General features: G+C 38.3%; 1 protein-coding gene across 3 annotated transcripts; it reads right to left on the reverse strand.

The window, feature by feature from the left end:
- Nucleotides 1-545: 545 nt before the first annotated feature.
- On the reverse strand, nucleotides 546-4159 carry LOC120081686 (cytochrome P450 CYP749A22-like). 3 transcript variants are annotated; one of them, XM_039036771.2, is made up of 6 exons: nucleotides 3902-4159; nucleotides 3342-3683; nucleotides 2545-2768; nucleotides 2215-2447; nucleotides 1390-1768; nucleotides 546-1279 (listed from the first exon to the last, which is right to left on the reverse strand). In XM_039036771.2, exons 2-6 carry the CDS (start codon nucleotides 3616-3618, stop codon nucleotides 836-838), a joined length of 1557 nt encoding a protein of 518 aa, XP_038892699.1. In that variant the 5' UTR covers nucleotides 3619-3683; nucleotides 3902-4159; the 3' UTR covers nucleotides 546-835. The 3 variants fall into 3 exon arrangements, with proteins under 3 accessions (XP_038892699.1, XP_038892700.1, XP_090171643.1); XM_039036772.2 differs by having other exon boundaries at nucleotides 3342-3651; nucleotides 3902-4128; XM_090315517.1 differs by lacking the exon at nucleotides 3342-3683 and having other exon boundaries at nucleotides 3902-4042.
- Between the last annotated feature and the right edge of the window lie 17002 nt (nucleotides 4160-21161).

A 21161-nucleotide genomic window follows, 5' to 3' on the forward strand; every position in this document is an offset into this window, starting at 1 on the left:
AGATATAGTCAAACATGTAACTTTGGGAAGGAACATGCATTTCAAGCGTCATTGCTCAAATCACAATTTTATTCTTTTTTAATTTTAAGAATATAAATATCATAATTATTAAGTTATGTTTGAATTTACAATTAACAAAAAATATTATATTGATGGTACATTTGTTAATTATTTTTAGTTTGATTGGTTATTTTTGGGTTGGTTGTATTTCTTTTTGGTAATATTTGTGTTGGGGAAGATCAAGCATCTAATTGATCGAATCAAGTCTCTAATCTCAAGATCGATAGTACTATAAGATTTTATGTCAATTGAACTATGTTTATTTCATCAGTTTTTATTTGCTCGTATGGTGTTCACTTCTATTTGAATGTACGAATGTTTGACATTTTTGAACAATGGTATGCATTTATAATCTGTAGAATAAGAATATGAACAAATGTATAGAAAATTGTGAGATTACTTTCCCTGTTGTGCAAGTTTAATTTCTTCTTATTTTTTATTTTGAGTACCTTGCGAGTTTAATTTCAAACCATGCGGCTCACTAATTTATGCATTAAAACAAGTTTATACTTTTTGAATTTTGATTACAACTTGACATTTTTTCCTCAATAATTACAGTGGTGAAAGATCCAACCGATCATTACAATAGTAATGTTTAGTATCCTTCTTCTAGACAACCACGTCTTTGTAGAAAACCATCTTTTTTGAGATAACGTAACTATAATTTGAAGCTACCTAAAATTAACTAAACAAGTGATTTTCAGATACCAATGTCCAAATTTAGAGTACGAATACAAACATCTTGTTTCTTATTAACACCCAAACAATGTTCATTTCAGACTTTGTGATCTGTTATTGAGTTTAGTATCACTTGAACTCCATTCTGGGGGCAAATAGTTAACAACTGAACCGGCATGTGTGCATAGGCCGGCGACAGGCTAAAGGAGTATCTTTGTAGAATCATTGACATTGCAATTTTGGCCTCATTCATTGCAAAGTTCATCCCCACGCAACTTCGAGGCCCCAATCCAAATGGGATATACGCAGCCAAGTTGCTTTCGGTCGCTTTCCCCACCCCTTCTGAAAATCTTTCTGGTTTGAATTCATGTGCGTCTTCTCCCCAAAACGCCGTGTCATGATGAACTGCTACTGTTGGAATTGTAAGCATAATCGTCGTTGGAACCACCATGCTTCCTAGTCTCACTTCCTTCTCTACTCGTCGTGCTACTGACATTGCCGGTGGATATAGCCTCAGACATTCATTGATGATGATCATCATCTGTCCATTGTAAAAAAGAAAACACACACACACATCCTATAATTATTTACATGATATCAAATCAAGATATCCTAGGTTTCAATATCGATCTGTACTTCGTTAAATCTTACCGTTCTTAATTTTGGAAGGCCTTCCAATGTTGGATTCTTGTCTCCAAACACCTTGAACACTTCATTTCTTGCTTCCTCTTGCCATTCTTTATGCAATGCCAGAAGAAACATAGTCCAAGTCAGCAAAACATTGGTGGTCTCATGTCCAGCAAAGTAAAATGTCTTGCATTCATCCACGATATCTTCCACAGAAATGCTCTGTGATGTTTCAGGGTCATTCTTTGCCTTTATTAACAATCCCAGAAAATCATTCCCATACCCTTCTGCTTCACCATTCCTCAACTTCTCTTCTCTGGCTTTGATGATTTCCATGAAGCAATCTTTCATTCTCTTTTCAAGCCTTTTTCCTTCATAATCATCTTTGGATTTCAAAATCTTACTGCAAACAAACCAAAATCAATGTAATGACAGGAACAAAATCGACAAACAAAAAACGTGGACAATAAAGAACGACTAAGAAACTTATGTGGTCTACTAATAATGTGTTAGCTACGTTTACAAGTAGAGGGAGAGAGCAGTTTTATTATTAGCGAGACCTGCCACCTAGTCATTCGGAGTGTCAGATAACAGTTTCAAGACGTTTCAACCATTAGTTTCATTTCTATTAACATTACATCAGCTTTCATCAAGTAATTTAGGAACTCAACTAACAAAAACCAGGCCCCCATTTGATAACAACTTTGTTTTTTAAATTTATGATTGTTTCTTCTCAATATTCTTACCATAGTTTTCATCTTAAACATTTGAATTCCCAGTCAACAAACTTGTAAGTTTAATTTTCAAAAACAAAAAATCAAATGGCTATCAAATGAGAGGCTAAACTACCTAATTACAGGTAGCTTAATTTTGTATCCATTTCTGATTGATAGCTCGCAAAGCTCTTGTAGTATGTGGAAGATATCCTTTCCTTGTTGGTAACTACTCCCAAAAGCAGTATGAGAAATGACATCCAAAGTGTATACTTTGAATTCTTTGAACACATCCAATTCTTTCCCTTCATAATTCTTCCATCCTTCAATCATCTTATCACCACACTCAATCATGGTTGGGATCATGTTCTGCAGTACAGTCCCAATAATCTCGTACAGTTCAATCAAATCTCAACATAAAATTCACCAAAACTTTGAAACTAAAATCCAGCATGGAGTTAATTACTTTGAGGCTGTCTCCATGGAAAGCAAAGTTAGCTATTTTCCTGGACTTAGCCCATCTTTCACCCTCTGCTGTGACAAGTCCATTTCCAAAAATTCTATGGATGTGGCCTTGGAGTTTTGCTTTTGGGAAGTTCTTTTGTCGATCATGGAGCACCTCCTTGATCATCTCAGGGTCTGTAATGATCAACTGAGCATCAAATCCAAACCACTGAAGATTGTTCCTCCCTGTTTGCACAATTCCAGACACTCACACAGATAAAAGGAGACATCTAGTTGAAAAGGAAGCCGTTCAATTACAAGCTACTTCATAAACTTCCAAAGTTGTGTTTAATAGATCCCTTTAACATTTTTTAATACATTCAGACAACAATCAAGTCTAAGCCTCAGAAATTTCAATTTGGTGTTTAATAAGTATTTGGTTTGCAAGACATTAGACTCTAAAGTACTGGTTAAAGAGACCCATTAAAACATTATTTAAAATTCAAGAATCTATTCTAAGAAGCATAGCTCTAAAAGTTCAGGAACCAAACTTGTGAGTTCATGTTATGAAACCAACAAGCAAAGAAAGTGAGAAAAGCATAAGCAGTAAACTTCAGCACAAAGATTTATGCTGCGTCTACAGATAGAGGGAGAGAACAATTTTATTATTTGAAAAGAATATTAGATATTATTTGAGAGAAATATTAGATAATAAAGATTATAGAGACGCCAATAGGATTAAAGGGTTTATATATAACACATCTCCAAACCTTGGGTCCATAATCATAAATAAGTGAAAAAATCAAGACAGTTTCATACCGTAAAGGCTGAGCCAAGAGTAAATACTAGGCATAACTCTGGGGAGAATGTTATGGGAAAGGTCCATGGGTGTAGCCATGGCGTGCATTCTTTTGATATAAACATCACTGGTATTGCCTTGGATGAACTTATAAGAAGGACCTCGAATCCCTTGTGACCTCATGAACCTCTGAATACTCATGGGAATCCACCATAGTTTGAAAAATAGCTTGATGACACAAAAAAGAAGACACCCAAATAGAAATGTTGAAATGTAAATGATGATCATACACTCCATCACATCTCAGTTTTCCTCTGTTCGTTGAGTTCACTGTTGTTTGTTGCTCAAAGTCATTAGACTAACTGCTTCAATTGGCATCAGAGAAACTTCCAAGTGTAATTATTAAGATTGAAAGTTGAAAGTTATGTTGCTTTGAATCAGTTTGACACTATAAAGTACTATATCTTTTTTCTTTCTATTTTTTATTAACAAAAAGTTTGTTAATCAACGTTCAGCAGATTGAATTAAGAGAGGGGTAAAGATAAAGAAATTGAAAAAGCAAACAAACAAAAAAACAAACCTGGAGTTTGGTCCCAATCAAACTAAAGGAAGGCGATGGAATGAGTAAAGGGAAAGAAGGCAGAGGAAAATGATGGGTACGGCGGCGAAGAAGACGGGTTAGGTTAAAATGGTGGAAATGAAGGGATGGAAGAGTTGGAGGATGGAGATAAGGGGAAAAAATCAGAGAAAGGTAGGGGATTTGACCGCCCTTGTTCAAGTTCGATAATGGTGGGAGTGGGAGTGGGTAAACCATTCTGAAGATGAAATGCTATATTTTAGCCATGTAAACTCATTATTCAGCTATTTAGACCGGTATGGAAATAAAAATTGACACATGTCTAATTTTTTCATTAGAATTAGAGAGTGTGGAATTTTGCTATGTCTATACGATATATTATAAATCAAAATTTGTACGCCTAGACTACACTTAAGTATTGATCAATTTAGATATGTTTTATATGTTACAAGTATAATTATTTGAACTCTATTTTGTAATGATTTTGTTTTTATTTTTCTATCTTTAAAATTTATGCTTGTGTTTTCCTTAATTTTTCAATTATAATTTTCATCTTTATTAAAGAAATACCTAAAGTCTTATTTAAATTCTAAAAATAAAAACAAAATTTTGAAACTATTTTTTTTTTTAGCTTTTGAGATTTGTTTTATTTATTAAAAAAATAACATAAAAATTCATGAGTTAGAATAGTGTTTACAAGCTTAATTTTAAAAAACAAAATGGTACCAATCAAGGCATGAGTTTAATCAAGAACATATATTTTTATCTAGTTGGGCTATATTATGAACATATAAGCATAGTACAGTGATAGTTAATATATACTCATTCACACTCTAAGTCAAAGAGATTCAAATCTTCATTCTCACATTTGTTATACTAACAAAAAGAATTGAGTTATGACATATCTTTAAGTGATTCTAGAATGGTTATGATCATTTTTTGTCATTTTCAAATCACTAGAGAAATATTTTTAATCATTTAAAATCAATTAAGAGAGGGGTTATACTAACAAATAGGCATTTAAAAGTGTAAAATTAAAAATTTAGTTTTCATTTCGAGTGATTAAAAGTATGTTTTGGAGTGATTTTAAATGTGATGAAAGTGATTTTAATCATTTCAAAATATGTTGATATGATGTACTTGCATGGACCCACATAGAGTAAGATTAGGAAAAGATAGGAATTGAATTTCTAACCTGTCACACCCTTCCCCAGATTACCCTCTTAATTCGAGAAGAGATGTGAAGACAGTAATTGTCAACCCTCTTATGACAAATACTGCCTAACATACTCCTGAAAACCTGTATCCTTAGCACTTGTTAAACCTAATTAACAGTTTATAATTCTCTAGGACTTAACACATAGTTTCAACAACAGCTTAAAGAATATAATTACTACTAATAAGAAATATCAAGATGAACATACATAACTGTTTTTAGAATGAACATACATAACTGTTTTTAGAAGCCAAACTCATATATAACATCTGTTTAACACAACTCTCCCTTATTTCTTCTGACATGGACATAAAACTAAATAATAGAACATAATGAGCCACCTAACTTCCACTCTTTGTGGGTCTGAGAAGTGACTAATTGGCAAAACACTAGGTTTCTGGACATCGACCGCTACTTGGGAGGAATTTTTTTTTTAAAAAAAAGTGAGTTGGAAAGCCTAGTGAGTGACTATCTTATGTAAAGCATACTTTAAATCATAAATAACATAAACATGCGTATCAAGGAAAATATTTATAAAATCATAATTAGGGTTCTGGAAATGGAACTGAAATCGTAAAATACATCATGTAAAACCCTGTAATAAAACTAATTAACATCATTCTGAAGAATTCCAGTACTCCACTACCTAAACATGTGGGAGAACCGTTTTGCCCAATCTCTAATAACCTTAGTTGAGAGAGAACTCTTTTGTTGGATCTCATCAATGTCGATAATATAGTCATACGTTCACGCAGAGTTGAATTGGGTCCTGACCACCTTACCATACCTTCAGTGTCAAGGATCTCTAATATCACTGAGATCTTGGTACCTTATAATACTTTCGGTACCAAGATTGGAATAGAGCTTGTACAAGGCACAAACATTTAAACATTTAAGAACATATCCAGATTACACATTTGAAATGATCATATTTCATCATTTCATATCATTGCATAGTGCCTTGTAAACACGAAGTATGCATATAAAATTTCCTTGATAAACTTTCTTCATGCGGTAAAACATGGCATAGACTTACTGGAAAACGCGTGCTGAACTCATAAATAACTTCATTATTTAAAAGTGTGGATCATGCGATCAACATTCATTTTAAAGCATGCATTGAAGAAAAATCACGGTATAAAAACTTCATATCTACTGCCTATTTGTTTAAACCATTCATAAAAACTAGCATTAGATAAAAATTTATTAAAACTTGTCACTCATTGTCTTAAGCTACTTATCCAAGGGGTTATATGCCTCTTCTATTTGCATCTGCCCTGTGACAAGAGAAGATCCTTTGGTTAGAATCATTAGCTCCCTTTTGATCTTTACATACTACTTAATTCATCATTGTCGCATACATGACTCTATGCCTCTTAGCTGAACTAACGCATTGCTTTTACTTAGCCAATTTACCTTTCCCTTGGCTTGTGCTTAGCTCCCCTTTCACTCGGGTACATGATAACTTATAGAAATACAAGTTATTTATACTGCTTTATTTAGATATTGCAACCAAAAGAAAGGAAAGTTGCGTCAATTGTAGAGAAATTAGCTAAGAAATGCAAGTATTATAAATTGTCGTTAATACATCCACTAACACTATTGCAATAGTAGAAAAGAATATTTCAAGTCTGTTTTGCAGGAAATCAAGTCATCGCATGCGTTCATGGCTCCAGAGAAAAAGAACAACGCATTTATGTCACATTGCGCCCATCATTCATAAATGAATAGACGATCAACGCAATGACGGCGCATGTGACAATCGATCAAGAGCTAAATGATCAACGCAACTTTAACCGCATGCGGTAATAAAAAATGACACCCGTGTGAGCACACGATTGAAGATGCAAAAGAGCAACGCAATTGCGGAGGATTCTGACACGTGTACAGCTGACCGTTGTGCATTTCTGACGGGATTGATCACGTAACAGAAGGAATATTCACTCCACCATTTTCGAAATTTCCATAACAATAAAGTGGGGTCCACAAGTCAGAGAGTCAAAGTTGAGCCTAAAAATAGCCTCTGAAATTCTATGGGAAAATATACTTGATATGGGCATATTTTGATATTTGTATATTGATAGAGATTATTTAAAGAGCCTGATCGGAGAAGATCCGAGAAGATTTAAGAGACAAGGTCGAGAGGTGAGTCTCAAGGCAAATCCTTTCTATCCCCGCCGTGGAAGCTCTATACCAAGGTCACTTCTATCGGACGAGCAAGCCTGAGAGGGAAGCTCTTCTCTACATCCACTCCATCCGCCGGCAAGCACATCCACCGTCCAGATCTGTGTTAAGGCACTTTTCTGTATTTGTTTCTATCTCTTTACCATCAATTGTATTCATTTTTTTAGTCTATCATTCACACCATGCATCAGACGCTAAATATTAGTATTGAATGTCATGATCATTTTCATATCCATCTTTCTGTCTATTTCCGTTCCTCCATTAATCGCTTTCTCCATGATGTTTTCTTAATCCCTTGGTAATTAGTATGAATCTAACAAGTAAATTAATCTGTGCTAAAGAAATGAATATGTTTAACTAAAGCATGCTAGATGACATCCTCACCTATGAGAGCAGAAGTAAAGATGTCATTCCTCCTGTCGAAAGAAGGTTGGAAAAATGCGGTAACTAAAGCGAGAAGTACTTCCAAAGATGGAAGCAACCTTGCGTTCATTACGTTCATCCCTGTTTCACCACAGATGTGGGAACACGGCCGATCACCGAGAGGTGTACGCCAAGGGAAAGCGGAATCATAGTTATATCTTTAACACAATTAATGAACTTACGATGTTTATATCAATTACACTTTCTATTTCTGTTTCATACATAAAGACTTGCCACCGCATAACACGACCCTTTGTATAATCTTCACAGTCAGTCTCAAACTTAGTATCATGTATCAGTATCCTGTATCTTGTATCATATTAGCTTAGGTTTAATTTTATCACACTTTATTTTATTATCGCAACTTTACTTTATCGCATAATTTTACTTTATTGCAATTTTAAATACCTGTATAAACCAATCTTTTATTAACTGAAAAACCCCCAGTCGCATATATCACGAACGTAATGCATTAACTACACAATCCCTGTGTTTGACCTCAGATCACTCTGAGAAACTTGCGGTGGAATTATACTTGGTTCCAACTAGTTCCAACGCAAGGAAACTTGTGACAATGCATAGCATACTACCAGCATTTCATTAATAATGCATACATCTATAAGTAGTAACATATATCATAAACTTGCATTATAATCATCCATGCATTGTGTGACATAAGATAATAAGATAAATTTTATGTTATCAAGTTTATGGCGACGTTGCCGGGGATTGGTAACAATTATTGTTGAGTATGATTGTGATATTTTGTAGGACAGATCTCTTTGTACTGGATGTTCATCACGGAAAGCAGTCTGACAGTTTATGAGTACTGGGACTGGCCAGAATTCGAGGCTGACCTAGAGATCGAGCATATATTTCGCACAAGGGCACGCCAGAACCGAGCGAGGCAAAAGAAGGCCAACATGGCAGATAATAATAATGACAATGTGGCTCCCGCAGAAAATCAAGGTATGGGACGGCCAGTGCAAGATCTTGTTTTCCTTGCCGCTGACCGTAACATTCCAATGAGAAACTATGCGGCGCCCAATCTATATGATTTTTCGCCCAAAATTTCAAGGCCGATCGTTGAGAAGAACGCAAGATTTGAGATCAAACCGGTCATGCTCCAAATGATCCAGAATGCAGGGCAGTTTGGGGGTCTGCAAAGTGAGGAACCACATACCCACCTGACCAGTTTCATCGAGATGTGCGACAACTTCTCAATACCTGGCGTTACCCCTGAAAGTATCAGATTATATCTCTTCCCTTACACCTTGAAGGATGAGGCCAAGAGGTGGGCTCATTCACTAGAGCCAAATGAGATTACTTCATGGGATTAGCTGGTTGAATGGTTCATGAAGAAGTTTTTCCCTCCGGCTGTCAATGCAAGGCGATGGAAGAACGTGTTGAACTTTGAACAAATGGATAACGAGACCCTTAGCACCACCTGGGTGCGATTCAGAAGACTGGTGAAAAATTGTCCACATATTGGGATATCCGATTGCGTCCTGATGGAGACCTTTTATAATGGTCTAAACAGATCAACGTAGGCTGTTGCTGATGCCTCCATAACAGGAGGTTTTATGGATAAGACATATACTGAGGCCAAAGTCATCCTTGACCGCATCTCGCGAAATATGGATGACTGGGTAGACGACGGATATGGAGGAAGAGGCTCAAAAAGAAGAAGAAATGAAACTGCCATTGTCCTTGCGGAGACAATGACTACTTTGGCCGCCCAAATGGCCGCAGTGACTTCTATCCTCCAATCGATGGCGCTTGATCAAGGTGCCCTCTCCTAAACAACAGCACAACCCAATGCGCTGGCACAAGTGGCCTCAATTAGTTGCGTTAATTGTGGAGGAGGCCATGCAGTGGAAATGTGCCCATCGAACATGCAACAAGTATGTGCAATCCAGAATAACCCTTCAGCAACACGTATAATCTTGGTTGGAGGAGTCACCCTAACTTCGGTAGGGAAAGGAATCAGAACCAAGGTGGGCCAAGTAACCATCAGAATAGCAATTCAGGGAATCGAGGAAACCCTCCACCTTTTCACCACAATCAGAATCAGGGTCAACAAGGGCAATCGCACAATCAACAACCCTCATCTTCAAACACATCTAGTAATTCATTGGAGGCCTTGCTCAAGCAATACATGGATAAAAATGATGCGGTGATGTAGGCGCAGGCGTCTTCAATAAGAAATTTGGAGATTCAAGTGGGACAGCTGGCATCTAAGCTACGAAATAGAACACCTGGGATGTTGTGCAGCAATTTTGAAGCCCCGGGATCTCATGGAAAGGAGCAATGTCCCTGAAGACATTGGGCAGGCAAGCTGGACCACCTGCGGAGGTGTGGATTGCATCCATCAAAAGAAAACTATCTTCTGGTCCATATCTCAATTCTATGTTTACATGTTTTCTTTTAAATTCTTGTCTTTATAGTTTTATGAACTTTGTCATTTACTGCTTCATTCAATTTGTCTTTCAATGCTTTATGAATTTATGATTTATTTAATTCATCTTGCATTTATTTTTGTACTCTATTTAATTTCTTTAACTTTTCTGTCATAAATGCGTTATTCTTAAATCTGGTGAATGATTGGTTAATAAGAAGGAAATTATTTCCGCAATGTCTGTGTGCATTGTGTTGATGAAAATAATAATAATAATAATAACAACAAAATTTTAATAATAAAACAATCACCATTCGGTATGCATTGCGTTAAGGAGTGCATCTTGTACCAACAAGAGACACTTTGCATTCATCCAACTTAAATGCATTGTATTGAAGGGTGTGTTGCGCATGTATGTGTTCTTTGCCCGTCCTTAGCAAAGATGCACTATGTTGAGGTAGTGATGCGCTGGTAGAAATACAGTGCGCCCGTCCTCCATAAATGCATTGAGTTAAGAGGTGTGTTGCGGGAATACATGCGTTGTTGCCCGTCCTCTGCAAAGATGTATTTGCATTGATGAATTCATTGCGTTAATTTTTTACCTTGCGCCCATTCGAATAAAACTCCAAAGAAAATTCCTTTTGCAACCTGAGAAGTCTAATCGCTTCAGCTTCCAAGGACATGATGAGTTTGCAGCTGAAAGAACGTACGACTCTGCAACTTCATAAATGTGAGGAGTGCAAATGGTAGGCTTTTTGAGTAGCTCGAGGCCTGCCACCACAGAATCCGCGTTGGGCCCATCAAGGCCCAACCTATAAGTACGGGTTTTCTTCGTCTTAGGTTGTTTACTTGCTTCATTTTGCAAAAAAAAAAAAAAAAAAAAAAAAAAAAAATCCTAAAATCGTCTCTGCATACTAAACCTTTCTTCCTTCCCAGAACCCTAACGATTTCTAATTTTCTTTTACTTCTACATCCATGGCAGACCAGACTTCCCAGCCATCTTCTTCACATTCATCACCTTCGATAACCCAGCTTACCATGCGAGAGGCTGCATTCCTTGCTACCAGTCGCCGTCTCGCTGCTCAGCCACAGACTGTTCCTCAAATCGCCGGAAGACCCCGGCGAAACCCCTTAGTAGCTAGGCCACTCAAGTTCAAGAGGGGGCAGAGTTCTGAAAGCACCTCACTCCCAACACCAACATTATCCTCTGAAAGTGAGAAAAAGAGACAAGACGATAAGAAGGTGTTTGGGAGCATTCTCAGCAACTTGGAGAAAGAAGGAGGACTACCCGAGGCTGGGGTTGTGAACCAACCACTACCTATGGAGGAGGTGATGGAAGAGGATTCAAGGAGAAGCACTCTGGTCATCGTGGATCCTAAGGAAACTACGCAAGTAGAATCCTATGAAGGACCCATCAGAGTCGCTTTGGAGGAAACGGCAGTGGAGAAGCAATTTGAAGAGGCTAAAGAGAAGAAGGAGAAGAAGAGTAAGGAAAAGAAGGCTGGAGGAGATGAGCCATCCCATCTAAGCAAAGCAGAGAAGAAGATCAAAGAGAAGAATGATGAAGAAGATGAGGAGGCCAAGCTAAAGAAGAAGCAAGAAAAGAGTGAGAGAAAAGAATGCAGGCAGGAGGAAAAGTGCCTGAAGAAGGAAGAAGAAAGGAAAAAGAGGGCTGCAAGCCCAGAGCTGGACGGGGAATCCACCTCCGTAAGGGAGGACAAGGGGGAATCAGCGTAACTTAAAGAAACAGCGCAACCTGAAACAATGCAAGTGGTTGCGATTGATGAAGGAGAAGAAGGAGAAGAAGGAGATGTTACCCCCTTGATGCGGCACCGCAAGGAGAATGTTCAGCAAAGGCCAACCGTTGACCCTCCAATTTTAATTGACGCATTAGAAGAGAAGGAGAGGAGGAGAAAAGAGGAGAAAGAGAAGAAGGAAAAGAACTTGCTGAACAGGAAAAAGAGGAACAACGCAAGGAGCGAGAAAGAAAACAAAGGCAGAAATCTCGCCTTGCGTTGACCAAGGAAAAGGGCAAAGCAGTCGTAGAGAGCAGCAAGCCCACGTTGGCAAAGGTGCATCCATCAAGAAAGAAAGAGAACGATGACTTGCTGATGGAAATGGGCTTTTTCCCTACGTCAACGCCACTACCAGACTTGATTACGAGCGTGATCGTAGAACATGGATGGGACACATTTTGCCAGTGCCCAGCCATTGTTATTCCAGAGGTAGTGTGCGACTTCTACCACGGACGGCTACATGGCACCAAGGATGTGGTGACCATAAAAGGGCAAATGGTGTCTTTCAGTGCAAGGGACATCAATGAACTGTACCAGATGAAGGATAACCTGGATGCACCAAGCAACAAAATCATTGATGATCCCAATGAAGAGCTAATGGAAGATGTGCTGCGAGTATTAACAGAACTGGGCACTAAGTGGACAATTTCTTTAAAAGGCATCAGGACCTTGGCGTCCAAGAATTTGCTTCCTGAGGGGCGGCTTTGGGTTTATTTGGTCAAACAGTGGCTGATCCCAACTTCCCATGACAAAACAATTTCGAGGGATCGAATCATGGCCGCATATTGCATTGCACGCGGCATTCCAATCGATGTGGGCCAGTTGATCGCAAGACAAATTCGAGGTTTTGTGGGGCACATAAGAGGGCAATACTTCTTCCCATGGATGGTTTCAAGTTTATGCCTATCACTGGGTGTGAGCATTGATGAAGAGCCAATGGAAAAAATTCACGGTCTAATAAACGTCAAGATTTTGAGGTTGCTCCTCAAAAATTCCCCACACCGCCCTGAGCTCCCTTTGAAGTGGCCCAACATTGATTTGAATGCGCCGCAAGAGCCTAAGCCAAAGAAACAGCGCAGAGACGACAAGGGAAAGGAGAAAATCCAAGACTCAGCAACGAAAAATCCGGAACCCTTAGACCCTTTGACCCTTAATAATTCGCCCTCCAAGCCCTCCCACACAACCTTCTTCTTCCCTTCCTGAGCACTTTAACAATCTTCTCCTTCCCTCAGATTCTCCAACCGCATACCCAGCAGCCCTATCATCACCTTCAGCATCATCACTGTAACTTCCCCTTCCACCACCGCATGTCGATGACCCACACGATTTGGGTGAAGGCACTTCTGCCCAACCCCAAAACGTCGATGGCGAGGCATCGCAGGCACAACCCACCGTTGCTTCCTTAGCTACTGAGTTAGCAGATATGCGGTCCCTTCTTGCCCAACAACAATAACTCTTCTCCCAATAGCAAGAGCTCTTCTCTCAGTAACAAACCTTCTTCGGCCAGAGAATTGATGCGGTAATTGAGCAAGTCGACGATTTACAACGCAGTGCTGCCATGACAAGGCAGGTGTTGATCAATATTCAGCGCAACACTTATACGATTTACCTGCACCAAAGATAGATATCGGAGCGCAGCCATGAATACGTTAATTTTCTGACAGCATATCTTCATGGACCCATGGTTCCTCTGCATCTCAGGCAGCATTTGATTTTTGCAGAAGCTCCTCAAGTATCACATCCGAACCCTCCTCTAGAACCTCAATAATCTTTACATTTATTTTTGCAGCCATTCTGTTAATTTTATTTAATTTATTATTTTTCTATGTTAATTAAATTCTTTGATTCTTTGTACAGAAAAAATTTCTGTATTGCGATATTTTTAATTACTTGTATACTTAGTTAATTTTCAATACAACTAAGTAACAATTCTATACATATGTCTGCGCCTCTTCTTTATCATCCTTTGTCAACTATGCGATATTTTTAATCTTTCTTTTTGCATTATTCATTGTGCTGCTATGATGTATAATATGCATACACTTAGTAACATTTTCCATACTTTGTATTTTCTAACTAACACTTTTTTAATTCGTAGTTTAGCATTACTTTACTTTTTATCTTTCAAAATTCTGCTCAAATCTTCTTTTTGAAATTTTTCTAAGTGTTTGTCTATTCTGTCCAAATAATGCAATGAGAACCTTGCGCATCTCTAAATTTGAGGGTGAGAAAGGTCTGAGTAGATGAGATAAAGTGATGCGGTCATTAAGAAAAATGCGTTCATTATCTAAAAAAAAATCATATAAACTCCAATGTCAGTGCAAGGGAAACCTAAAAAATAATCCCAACCTGATAAGAGTTAAGTTGCGAAAGAAGCCTGCTCATAGTTGGATGTTCGCATGACACCCGTGGGAGCAAGCCAAAACGAAGGTGGGTTTCCAAGAACAACGCAATATGAAAAGAGAAAAATGCAAAAGAAAAATAAACGAATGCAAGAGACAACTCCTCTGAAATTCATGAGCTAAAGTTGAGATTGGCACACAACCGTAGTTGGATGTTCGCATGACACCTTTGGGGACAAGCCAAAATGAAGGGTGTAACCATGATCAACAGTCTCTAATAAATGACGCAAAGTTTGACCACCGCATCCAGACACATCAAATTGTTTTGACAAGAAGAGGTAAACATCCCTTTTAAAACTAGAAAAGCATTTTTTAGCAAAAATTTGTAGAATAGAAGAATAAAGTAAGGCTTTGTTATGAATTTTCAAGGATAGAAAGAAAATTGCGATGTTAAGTAATGTGCCTAGGTGGAGCATTCAGAGAAACCAATCGACGCAAAATTTAGGATAGCAATTGAGCATTATTGCCTTAGTAGAAGATATGCTTGAGGAAAAGCATATATCTAAATTCGGGGGTGTGATAACTTGTAGAAATACAAGTTATTTATACTGCTTTATTTAGATATTACGGCCAAAAGAAAGGAAAGTTACGTCAATTTTAGAGAAATTAGCTAAGAAATGTAAGAATTATAAATTGTTGTCAATACACCCACTGACACCATTGCAATGGTAGAAAAGAATATTTCAAATCTGTTTTCCAGGACATCAAGTCACCGCATGCGTTCATGGCTCAAGAGAAAAAGAACAACGTATCTACGTCGCATTGCGCCCATCATTCAGAAATGAATACACGATCAACGCAATGACAGCGCATGCGACAATCTATCAAGAGCTAAGCAATCAAGGCAACTTCAACCGTATGCGATAATAAAAAACAACACCGCATGCGGGCACACGATCGAAGATGCAAAAGAGCAACGCAATTGTGGAGGATCCTAGTACGAGTACAGATGACCATTGTGCATTTCTGATGGGATTGATCGCATAACAGAAGGAATATTCACTCCACCATTTCCGGAATTTCCATAACAATAAAGTGGGGTCCACAAGTCAGAGAGTCAAAGCTGAGCTTATAAATAGCCTCTGAAATTCTATTGGAAAATATACTTGATACGGGCATATTTTAATATTTGTATATTGAGAGAGAGACTATCTGAAGAGCCTGATCGGAGAAGATCCGGGAAGATTTAAGAGACAAAGCCGAGAGGTGAGTCTCAGGGCAAATCCTTTCTATTCTCACCGTGGAAGCTCTGTACCAAGGTCACTTCTATCGGACGAGCAAGCCTGAGAGGGAAGCTCTTCTCTACATCCACTCCATCTGCCGGCAAGCACATCCACCGTCCAGATCTGTGTCAAGACGTTGGCACTTTTCTGTATTTGTTTCTATCTCTTTACCATCAACTGTATTCATCTTCTTAGTCTATTATTCACACTATGCATCAGACACTAAATATTAGTATTGAATGTCATGATCATTTTCATCTCCATCTTTCTGTCAATTTTCATTCCTCCATTAATCGATTTCTCCATGATATTTTCTTAATCCCTTGGTAATTAGCATGAATCTAACAAGTAAATTAATCTATGCTAAAGAAATGAATATGTTTAGCTAAAGCATGCTAGACGGCATCCTCACCTGTGAGAGCAGAAGTGAAGATGCCATTCCTCCTGTCGAGAGAAGGTTGGAAGAATGTGGTAACTAAAGCAAAAAGTACTTCCAGAGATGGAAGCAACCTTGTGTTCATTACGTTCGTCCCTGTTTCACCACAGAGATGTGGGAACACAGTCGATCACCGAGAGGTGTACGCCAAGGGAAAGCAGAACCGTAGTTATATCTTTAACGCAATTAATGAACTTGCGATGTTTATATCAATTACCCTTTCTATTTCTGTTTCATGCATAAAGACTTACCACCGCATAACACAACCCTTTGTATAATCTTCACAGTCAGTCTCAAACTCAGTATCATGTATCAGTATCCATTATCTTGTATCATATTAGCTTAGGCTTACTTTTATCGCACTTTATTTTATTATCGCAACTTTACTTTACCGCTTAATTTTACTTTACCGCAATTTTAAATACCTCTATAAACCAATCTTTTATTAATAGAAAAACCCCTCGATTGCATATATCACGAACGTAATGCATTAACTACGCAATCCCTATGTTCGACCTCGGATCACTCCGAGAAACTTGCGGTGGAATTACACTTGGTTCCAACGCAAGGAAACTTGTGACAACGCATAGCATACTACCATCATTTCCTTAATAATGCATACATCTAGAAGTAGTAACATATATCATAAACTTGCGTTATAATCATCCATGCTTTGTGTGACATAAGATAATAAGATACATTTTATGTTATCAAAGTCATAAGGATGTTGCGGTATGAATTCTCTTCTTATTAAACAATCATTCACCAAAATTTAAGGATAACGCACTTAAGACAGAAAAGTGAAGAAATTAAAGAAAGCACGGAAATTAACGTAAGTGAATTAAAGGAGGAATAATTTCATCAAGCAATAAAAACAATGTTAAAGAAGCATTAAATAACAAGATTCATAAAGCAATAAAGACAGTAATTCAAAAAGCAAGTAAACATAGAATTGAGATATGGATCGGAAGACAATTTCCCATGATGAACGTAATCCACACCTCTGCAGGGGGTCTAGCTTGCCTGCCCAATATCTTCAAGGACATTGCTCCTCCTGGTCTCATCCCGCAATGTATTCGGGTAGAGATATGATCTACTTCCTTCGAGAATCACACCAGTTATGGAGAATGCGCTGCACATCTTTCAAACCTTGCATTTTTCGCAACCGTAGGTCTTGAAATTCCGACGCTTAATCTGGTTCTAATGTGCTCCTGCGTGAAATGTACGCTCGATCTTTGAGTCAGCTTCGAATTCTGGATCATTTCCAGTACTCATAAACCATCAGACTACTCTTCGTGATAAACAGTCAGTACAAAGAGATTTGTCCTGCAAAATATCACAAACGTACTCAACACTAACCGTTACCAATCCCCGGCAATGGCGCCATAAACTTGTAACGCTAAAAATGTGTCTTATTACTTACAGCATGCGAACAAATATGAATATGGATGAATGAACAATAAGCTCATGTTGCCAAAAACTTGATGATGTAATGATGGAAATGGAATGTGGATGTTGTGTTATGCATTACTACTTCTAGATATATGCGTTGTTGATTATATGCTTGTAGTATACTATGGAGTAATGCGTTGTCACAAGTTTCCTTGCGCTGAAACCAAGTATAATTCCAACGTAATTTTCTCAGAGTAATTCGAAGTCGAACACAGGGATTGTTTTCGTTAATGTGTTACTTTCGTGATATATGCGACCGGTTTTACAATTAATAAAAGATTTGGTTTGTACATGAATTTAAATTGCGATAAACATAAATTGCGTTGATAAAATAAAAGTGCGATAAAAGTAAAGTCCTAAACTATTATGATACAAGATACAAGATTCATGATACATGATACTGAGTTCGAGACTGACTGTCAAGTTTATACAAAGGATCGTGGTATGCGATGGCAAGTCTTTATGTATGAATCAGAAATAGAAAGAATAATTAGTAAAAACATCGCAAGTTTGTTAACTGCGTTAAAGATGTAACTAAGGTTCCACTTTCCTTTGGCGTACACCTCTTAATGATCGGTCACGTTCCCATATCTCTATGGTGAAACAGGGATGAACATGATGAACGCAAAGTTGCTTCCATCTCTGGAAGTACTTCTCGCTTTAGTTAACGCATTCTTCCAACCCTCTCTCGATAGGCGAAATGGTATTTTCACTTTTGCTCTAACAGGTGAAGATGTTGTCTAGCATGCTTTAGCTAAACATAATTATTTTCTTAACAAAGATTAATTTACTTGCTTAATTCTTATTAATTACCCAGGGAATTAAGAAAACATCATGGAAAAAGTGAATCATGGATGAACGAAAATTGACAGAGAGATGATAATGGAAATGATCATAATAATTAATGCTACGATTAAGCGTCTGATATATGGTGTGAATGTTAGAGTAAAAAAGATAAGTACAAGTGATGAAAACGAGATAGAAAAAAATACAGAAGAGTGTCAACGTCTTGACACAGATCTGGGCAGAGGTTTTGCTTGTCGGCGTGTGGAATGGATGAAGAGAAGAGCTTCTCTCTCAGGCTTGCTCATCTGGTAGAAGTGACCTTTGTATAGAGCTTCAACGGCGGAGATTGAAAGGATTCTTTGCCCAGAGACTCACCTCTCGGCCTTGTCTCTTGATTCTTCCCAGATCTACTCTAATTAATCGCTTAACCAGTCTCTCTCTCAGATCAGTATATACACGTCTCCCTGTACCCAGTATCTACAAGTATCAATTCTCCCGTATCGAGTATATCTTTCAATGGAATTGCATAAGCTATTTATAGGCGAAGCTTTGACTCTTTGCATTGTGGTCCCCACTTTTTTGTTAAGACAGTTCCTGAAATGGTGGAGTGAATATCCCTTTTGTTACGTAATAAATCCCGTCAGTAATGCACCAACTGTACACGCATCAGAATTCTCCGCAATTGCATTGCTCTTTACATCTTCGATCGTTTGTGTAACGACCCGATCCCTTAGGACTTAGGTTAAGCCGTTACTAAAATAAATGCATGCATAGAATTTAAAACGACGCTCAGTTATGTTGAAATAAATGTTAATTAAACAAGAGAAGTTCAAAAGACATTTATTAAATGCAATTGTTAAAATAATAATAGGGTACCCATAATTCGTAAAGACTATTAAAAGTATATAAAATAAATAATCCTTAATAATAAGTTTAAAACAATAAAACTAAATATTAAGGGAAAAATAAGGACTCTAAATGTCATGATACGGAAGTGTAAAAACTAGTCCCAGTGGCACGATCACGAATTCCGTTGCGCCATCGCTGGTGCATCTCTACCCTTACCTGAAACATCAATATAAGAAAGAATGAGCATGAAATACTCGATAAGTAACCCCACCACTGGGTCAGGCTAGGCATCTATGTCCTCTAGATACCCATCTATGGCACATATACACATATGAAACCGGTAAGAGACTGAGTCCTATCCTACTGTAGTTAAGTATGCCCATTACCTCTAGTGAATCCCGTAGGAAACACAAACTGGTGAATCCCGAAGGAAACACAAACTGGTGAATCCTGAAGGAAACACAAAACTGGTGAATCCCGAAGGAAACACAAAACTGGTGAATCCCGAAGGAAACACAAAACTGGTGAATCCCAAAGGAAACAAAAACTGGTGAATCCCGAAGGAAACGCAAACTGGTGAATCCCAAAGGAAACGAAAACTGGTGAATCCCGAAGGAAATGCAAAACTGGTGAATCTCGAAGGAAACACAAACTGGTGAATCCTGAAGAAAATACAAAACTGGTGAGCATTTAACTAATCAGTGAGGACATTCCCACAATCCCAACATTCAAAAATCAACACCGTACGAATCTATGACATACATGTAATCCTCGATACCATGGCTCTACCACATACACATAATTCTCAACAACATATTCTAAAATATTCCTATATACTTTAACATCATAGTTCCACAACATACAAGTATGCCTCAACATCAGTAGATCAGATATCAACATATGGAAACACATACCACCTCATACTAACGATCAAGTGCCTAGGTGTATATTTAAACAAAACAGAACTCGTGCCAGAACATACTTGATTCAGGTTATACTATCAGTCAACATGCTAACATTTACCATAACATACACTCAACATGCTAGCATACAAATAAAGTCTGGCCCGTGGGCAGTTCCAGTGGTAAGATTACTTACCTTAATCGAAAATCCACAGATAAACTCAGACAACCAAACGATGACCGCGGTTTGAAGAAACGACCCTAACATACGAATAACCATTAAGGTTCAGTCCAAAAATAATTGCAACATCTCAGAGTCAAAACCACAATACCCAAAAGCTTATCCAAGGAACTTGATTAACAACCACTCCAAAATCTCCTTCCAACAGATTTTAACTCCCAATGGACGACAACTTGGAACCTTAAAGATACAAGGGTTAAGTCAACTTAATTAAGTAATCAAAGCATGCCCACAAGCCAATAATAAGGACTATAACTCTTACCAAAACTCTTGTCAAACGATCTTGAATCCGCTGGACAGTTGCGACTGTAGTTTCCCAAGCTCAAATCTAAAATCAAAATAATGTGACTAATTCAACCTTTAATCCAACTTAGTGGGCATCCAAAATCTTTCAAGAAACCCAACTACAAAATAGATCTTACCAAAAACTAAGCGTCCAACGAAGACCCACGCAGCAGAAAATAGGCAGCGCGGCGATGGACGGTGGAGAACCTGGCTGGAGGCGACAACGGCTCAAGCTACTGGTAGACAGCAGTGGAGTGCGGCGGTTAGGGGCTGGAATGGCGGCGTCGATTTAGACCGGCTGGGCGAGATCAACACGATGGGCAGTGAAGGGAGGAAGTGAGGGAGACGTGGCGGTCGGCGGCAGGTCTAGCTCGAGCGGTGGGCGACAACGCATCTACCAGATTTTGTGAGGAGGGTTCGCCTACCGGATCTGGTGAGGAGGGTGTGCCTGTCGGATCCGGTGAGGGAGGCGAGTCTGGGTTGTGGTCGGACGGCTGTGAGGGGCGGTGAAGGTGCGGCGGTCGGATAAGGCAGCGAGGGTGGGGGGCGCTCGAGCGAGAGAGATCGCATGAAGGAGATGGAGGGGGGGTGGGTGCTCCTTTTTATTATTTTTTTTTTAAAAAAACTAATAATAATAAAAAGAAAATAGTATAACTCAATTAAATCCTTT

The sequence above is a fragment of the Benincasa hispida genome, chromosome 7 (assembly GCF_027475165.1).
Source record: "Benincasa hispida cultivar pf3 chromosome 7, pf3_genome.v1.1, whole genome shotgun sequence".
Classification (NCBI taxonomy): Eukaryota; Viridiplantae; Streptophyta; class Magnoliopsida; order Cucurbitales; family Cucurbitaceae; genus Benincasa; species Benincasa hispida.